Raw genomic sequence first — 7,062 nt, forward strand, 5'->3', positions numbered from 1 at the left:
CTTTGAATTTAATGCAGTGGGCTACGGAAAGATCAGTGGCTAAATTTCCTGTCTGAAGTTTTCTTCTTTTGGTCTTATCCTGCACACATGTACCTATTGGGAAAATTGCAAACCACTGATATTTTCACAAAAATTTTAACACATTCATGGAAACCTTTATAATTTTAATTATGAAACTTAATAAAGTTTACCAATGATTTGCAAATTTTTTTGAGAACTTATAATGAAGTGCAATTTTCCCTACCTATTTTCTTCTACTCTGCTTACATTTTCCATTTTGATCATTTTGGGATATTGTTGGCTCCAGTTTGTAAAAAACATGTTTCTTTTTTTTTAACTTGCTGACCTGTAAATGAGCATTTCAATTTTCACATATTATTTTAGCAAATACTATTGGACATGTCATGAGTTGTAATATCTAAAACTTTGTCTTTTCATTTTGTTTTTTAAAAACTTAAAACTAATCTTCATTGGATTGGAGCCTAGTAGAATCAGGAATATCTGCCATAGTTGTACAACAGGAAAAACTAATCTTATGTTGTAGAGTTAAGCCAGATACGTTTAAGTTTTACTAGGCTATAGGTTGCTTCTTACTGATTGATGTATACGTTTTATGTAGGGACATTGTCGTGTCTATGAATCTGCATGAAATGCCTTGCGAATGTGCTACGCGACGTGACATGCGCACGCTGAAACCAGGGGCATGGCTATCCGACACTGCAAGTCGTGGCATCTGACAATGTTATTTCCACTATATTTGCATGATGGACATATCCATGTAGGGACATTGTTATTTCGTATTACATTTAAACAAATGGCAAACCTTATTTCGCAAGTTGCCTGGTTTGTTACAATGTTTCAGCCAATCAACTTGGTCGCGGTTCAATTGACTAACGGACAGCGGCAAGTACACAAAGACGGTAGGCATACTGCGTGGTTCTTTCCAGTATATTTGTCGGTAAGTAAGTGTTTTAGGTCGGTTGTGTATTGCAGAAGACATATTTTCAGAAAACTTTGGCTGACTGAACTTTACACACTAAACATGCAGACTTTGATACTAAATCAAAAAACTCAACCTCTGAACCATAAAAATATGGTCAAATCATATTTTGGACATGACAGATATACTGGGGTGCTTGATGCATGTGAGAAGGTAATATGAATGTCCATCCCATTGAAGCGAGTAGATTTAATATGGACGTCGGTAATATGAATGTCGATCCCATTTACTTGAATGTCAATGTAAATATGAAAGTGCGTACATGTTCGCATGCCCTCTAAACAATGTCTTCGCTTGTGTTTATGTTTATGTGTAGATTTACATGCCTTTCAATTATCGAGGAGTACATTGGGTGTGCCTAAAAATAGATATGGTAGACCGTGTGGCGTACCTATTTGACTCATTGGCATCCGCCACACTGGACACCAACAAGCTGAACACAGCAAAAATGTTGGTATGTCGTGCTGAATTTCACAAATCTACTTCCACACTGTCACATCCTTCACATAAACTAACCGTCTCATTCTGCAACAGGTTCAAACAATACATGCCTTACTGCAACTACAGTTTGGAAATGAATATGCTGTAGACATGCGTACCTTTGAGGTGCGCATGTTAGAACAAAGGCCATTACAACAGCTGGACGAGTAATCCACAAACCCTGCGTCACATTGACTTCACTCTTGAATCACTCATTTAACGAACCTGCTTATATTTTACGAGAGACTGAATGTTACATTTCATTTGTAGCACTTTTGACTGTGGGATGTTTGTGATCAAGTACATGCAGCGGCCTGATATACCCAGCGGTCCACACAAGGTACATTGTACCGCTTAATTTCCAATTGCGAAATAAATCCGTTTATTCCCTACCGCTGTAACCGTACCTGATTTGTGTTATTCGCTTTCTGTACATAGTTTCATCCTTCTGTGCGCCGGAAGTTGGTGCTTGACTTCGTTATGGATGTGAACAATACAAAGATGGGCGAGTATCGTTCGTGCATGTGATTGATTGCAATTACAACAAATAGTGCAGCGATTTTATCATGGCCTGCCAGTACGAGTGTAATTTCGATGCCCAACCACAACTGGATTACTGCATCAGCTTGTCGTGACAACTTTTTAGGTCGCAGCTGTGATAATACTAATTTCCCACGCGTATTGATTGTACACATAATTCCAATGTTTCGGACTCGAACAAACGAGGGAAAGTAGTCATGTTTGTTTGCTTTTATCGTGGCCTGTACGTAATGTGATACACATAATTCCAATGTTATGGGTACAGTACAGAACAAACAATGCAATGTCATATTTGCCCAAATGACTATACTAATGTTTGTCCAGTGCAATGTGATATTTGTCCAACAAACAATGCAAGTTGAAAGTAGTAATGTTTGTTCGCTTTTACCACATGAATTATGTTTGTTCGATTTTTTTTAATGCCATGATTTTGTCCAAAACAAAGCAAAAAAAAGCCCACAGAAGAAACAAATGGCGGTGACTATAATGCACTTTGAAGGGGAATTGATTACTTCATAAAAATGCACAAACGGTGAAAAATTGCACAAAAAATAAAAACAACCATACAACAGACCATTAAAAACACAGATTATTGATATTCAATTTTTTTTTTGTTCAGCAAAACAAAAAACTGTATTGATGGAAAAGCACATACAAGGTGTCAATGATACATCAACAAAGAGGAGGTTGGAGACCAACGAAGAGAAACAAAAACAGAAGGAAAACAATAACAATGTAACTCCAAGCCCATCCTCACAAAACCACATAACAGGGCAACCAGATGAAACTCCAAGGCAGCATGAACAAACTTCAGACCATACAGCCACCATTGAGACTTGAGCCTGAACCTTCAACCTCCATTGAGACTTGAGCCTGATCCTTCAACCTCCAAAAAAAAAAAATTAGTACAGCAGCAGACCAACAATTACAACAAGGCCCGCAGCAGAGCTCCAATAACTTTCCCCAATCCAACAGCAGACTTCCAATACAGCACACCAAAACATCATTCAAAAGGCAATCATTCCTACCTTTCCAAATCATTCCTAGGTGTGCAATACAAAAGAATATATATATAAACTAGCCTAGGATTTGGGGAACAGAATGCCTAGAACACCCCACTCTGATTGAGCATCTGCCAGCATGGCTTGGGCTTGGTCCAACTCAGCTTTAGTTGTCTGAATGGATGCAGAACGATGTCTAATTTGGGAGAGCATCATCCTTGCTTCTTGATTAAGCTGGTCGTGTTGCTGCTGCAGATGAGCCTTTCTTTGCCGGACAGAGGCAAGTTCTGCCATGAGTTTGGCTTCCTCAAGTTCAAGTGCTGAGTGTTGCTGAAGAATGGCTGCAGAGGTCTGCTGGCTGAGTTTGAGTGAAGTAGATATGGTGTGGGCTTCGTTTAGGAAATCCTTATTGGTTTGAATATCCTTCGAGCAAGTCTGAACCATCTCTGAAAGGGTTGGCCATTCTGTGATGATCTTGGCCAATTGCTTTAGTTGAGTGGGGTTGAAAGGATTAGGAGAGAGGTTTACAACAGCAGAAAGACAGGCCAAGGTTTCATCAGGTTTGTGGAGAATGATTTCTTCAACTGGGGTGTTAATGAGGTTGATGAAGGTGGTTAAGGTTTGTTGAGTTTCAGCATCAAACAGATGTAGCCTTTGAGGCAATGGGGATATTTCGTCTAGATCTTGTTGAAGAATAGAAACTTCGGCCCAAATATCCTGGCATGGACCGACGGCCTGTGAACATTAATAGTTTGGTGAGAATATATGCTTGCAAGTAATAAAGAGTAAATAGGATGAGGTTGGAAATGGTAGTACCTGTCCTGATAACGTGCACGCAGACGGTTGGCCTTGTTCAGCTGTGGTTGTCGCATGAGGACGAGTTGTTTTTGGTACTGATGAGATGGCAGCATCAGCGCCTTGAGGGTGTTTCTCTGGTTCTGCTAGCAGGGGAAAGTCATGAGGACCTTCAAGTTCTGTCTCGCCCATTGGTCGTGGAGATGAGTCCTGTATTATGTCCATCCCTGTAAATTGGAGAACAATACCAGTTACTTAAAGAGAAGTTTTTTTTTCCCAAACGAACAGTAACATTTGTATTTCTATTTACCTTGGTTGTGGTGAACTTCTGGTTGAGGGGATTTTGTGTTGTCATCTGTTGGAGAGGATTGGCTGTTGATTGAAATGTCAAATTCAATCCTCTGTGATTCTTTGTTTGACGTTTGGGAATTGGAGGGGTTGGATGGTGATGGTTGAGGGCTAGAGACAGAAGGGACAATGTGTTGAGGAGAAGTGGAAGGATGTTGTGATGCAGACTGTGTGGATTGCTGTGGCGAAGACTGTGAAGCAGGTTGTAAGGAAGTTTGTTGCGATGCTTCAGGTGGTGGTGGAGTTGGTTGTACAGTGGGTTCTGTGGGTACATTACTGATTGGACTGGGAATTTGATGAATGTGTTAAGGAGAAGTGGAAGCATCGTCATCATCAGCAGCAGCAAGGAGTAATCTCCTTCTTTTTCTCTGCACAAAAGTAAGTGATCAGTCGGGCGTGAATGCAAATTCAGATGCTGTAAATATGTAAAGTGAAGGCTTACTTGGTAGAGCTGCCCTGAAGGATTTGATGTTGTTTCGCCAACCATTTGGCTGAGAGGGATATCCCACTCACTTAGGTCTATGCTTAGAGCAGGAGCAGTGGAAGGCTCTTCTCTTTTCTTCGCCGTGACCTCTGTCTCAGCAGGGGTACGGGTGGTAGCTCCTCTCTGTGCTTGTGTCTGCGCGGCTGCGAAAGAGTCTGCCATTAATTTCGGAACTGAGGGGGTGTTTGTCTGAGTAGTTGCATCCATTGGATCCTTGCCTTTACGTTGGTCCCTAACCAATGGTTCAGCAGCAGGCACAATTTTGGCTGTCAAGGGTTAAACAAGTTAGTGTTGTAGAGAAAAAAACAAAACAAATTGCATGACACAGTCAGGGATATGAAGTATATGAAGGAAGGATACCTGTAGCCTTAAGCTTGGAAGGCGAGGATATGCGGCCCTGAATATGAATACAAGTATCGTTAAGGCAGCTTTCAAGTGGCTTGCAGAAAATAATGGCAGTCATAAGTCCCCACCAATGGTCAAAAGCAGTCGAGCAGTCCGAAGCAGGTTTGAAGAAGAAGGGGCCAAAATCTTGGAAAAGTTTGGTGTTCTCTGTCAGAATGGATTCAGCTTGTGTAGGATCTTTCAAGTGGATTCTGGACCCAATCTCCTCATGGATGGTTGGGTGGAAATAAGGATAAGGGATAGCCTGGGAAAGACCAAATTGCCTGGACCATTGATTGGGACAGTATGTCTCAAAACTGCAGCTGGATAGCTTGGCGGAGGATATGGAACAGCCAACCAAGACATGTCTACAGGTGAGAATGTGTCTCCAACTCTCATTTTGTTCTTGGACTTGCTCATTGTGTAAATCAGAAGGGTCTGTGAAGAGGAAGCGAAGTCTACTGGAGGAGAATTCAAAGTTTTGAAATGGCATGTACAGGTTGGAAGGTCTCTGCGAAGGAAGGTTGTAAAACATGGTAAGATGATTTGTGAAAGTGAGTTTTGAATGGCTGTTATAAGTGAGCAGTTGCTCAGCATAGGAGTGGCAAACAGGTTTCAAGGTGTTAGGTGGTGGGGGTCGTGCCTCAGGGAAATAGGCATACAACCAGGCTTGGAAGAGCCAGAAGGGGCCACCACAGTTGCCAAAAATCTTCTTGTCGACAAAGGAAAATAGGGCCTTGTAAAGGGTGGCAAGAAGATAAGGGGCTAAAGCCATAAGTTGGCCGTCTTGCATACACAAGGCAAGGGGGAGGTATTCTTTCGTGATCTTGTACCCAGGGACACAAAAAAGAAACTCACAAAGCCAAAGTAAGTAAAAAGCAGTTCTTTCTTTGTCATCGACAGGGGAACCACGCTTGCCTTGGTATTTTTTGGCAAAATCTGTATAGCACATGTCAGTGTTTAAAGTAAATGTCACTTTTGGAGGCTCAAGGAGAGCATGAATTGGATTGCCCAAGATTGGCAGACCAGTCAAGTGAGCTACATCTAAGATGGTAGGGGAAATCATACCAAAATTGAGGAGTAGGGAGTTACTAGACTGCGACCAAAAGAATGCAGCAGCAGCAATCAGCCCTTTCTCCACATCATAAATTTTAGTCGACAGTCTAATTGATTCAGCAATGCCCTGGTGCTTCCATACTTCGGCGTCGTGACCTTCAATTCTCCTGGCCCAGCTTCACCAATCAGAGTCTGCTGACCTCCACCCTCTGAGTGGGTTTTTGCTGACATTCCAGTTAGTCCACTTGAGTCCAGCTTGGTTGAGAAGAAGGTTCTCACCATTACCAAGGGGATAGTATGGCGCTAGCTCGTCTGGGAAGTAAGACGCGAAGGTAGGGCCTAGAGTAGCCTTAGCGACAGAGCTTGGGCTGGGCAATAGGGTTGCAGCAAATTTTAGAGGAGCGATAAGTGCTCTGATAGGGTCCGGGAAGCGGAGTAGGTCTTCATTGTTCTCCTCAGATGGAGATGGTTGAGATTTTTTCGGTGCCATGGCTTAGGGTTTTGTGGTGCTCTGGTTTTGAACGGAAATGGTTGAGAAGAAGGAGTACAGTCTAGGGAGTTCGAATCAGAGGGAAATGAAGTGGTTTGAAGTTGAAAGGGTGGGTCTTTTATAGCTTATGATGGGGCCAGTATATTTAAAAGCTCTTATATTGGGCTGTACTTTATGTTTGTTTTGGGCCCAAACAATGGCCCCCTCGTTGAAGTTAAATATCATATGACTTGGACCCCCATGACCCCCTCTCTCTCTGATTGGCCACTTTTTTTTTTTTTTTCAATTTCTTATTTTTTTTCCCTCTCCAAACAGCAGCCCCCACGTGTGTGTGGGGGGGGGGGTGGGGTGGGGTGGTGGTGATTGGGGGGGTCTCAATCACTTCCGCAATATTTAACTTGAACATGGGGGCCATTGTTTGCACCAAGTTTTGCCAGTCTCTGTCGACAGATGGTCCACTTAATCGAGGGCATGTGGCCAAGTC

The 7,062-nt window shown here is 42.3% G+C and overlaps 2 protein-coding genes across 2 annotated transcripts; both read right to left on the bottom strand.

Annotated features, from left to right (window-relative positions):
* Positions 1–3,102: 3,102 nt before the first annotated feature.
* On the bottom strand, positions 3,103–4,464 carry LOC145819202 (uncharacterized). The gene is made up of 3 exons (XM_082913160.1): positions 4,127–4,464; positions 3,838–4,043; positions 3,103–3,756 (listed from the first exon to the last, which is right to left on the bottom strand). Exons 2-3 carry the CDS (start codon positions 4,039–4,041, stop codon positions 3,103–3,105), a joined length of 858 nt encoding a protein of 285 aa, XP_082769286.1. The 5' UTR covers positions 4,042–4,043; positions 4,127–4,464.
* A 5-nt stretch (positions 4,465–4,469) lies between these two features.
* Positions 4,470–6,578, bottom strand: LOC145819203 (uncharacterized). The gene is made up of 4 exons (XM_082913161.1): positions 6,289–6,578; positions 5,009–6,195; positions 4,607–4,914; positions 4,470–4,532 (listed from the first exon to the last, which is right to left on the bottom strand). Exons 1-4 carry the CDS (start codon positions 6,576–6,578, stop codon positions 4,470–4,472), a joined length of 1,848 nt encoding a protein of 615 aa, XP_082769287.1.
* Between the last annotated feature and the right edge of the window lie 484 nt (positions 6,579–7,062).

Source organism: Camellia sinensis, chromosome 2 (genome assembly GCF_055761805.1).
Source record: "Camellia sinensis isolate YWXY chromosome 2, ASM5576180v1, whole genome shotgun sequence".
Classification (NCBI taxonomy): domain Eukaryota; kingdom Viridiplantae; phylum Streptophyta; class Magnoliopsida; order Ericales; family Theaceae; genus Camellia; species Camellia sinensis.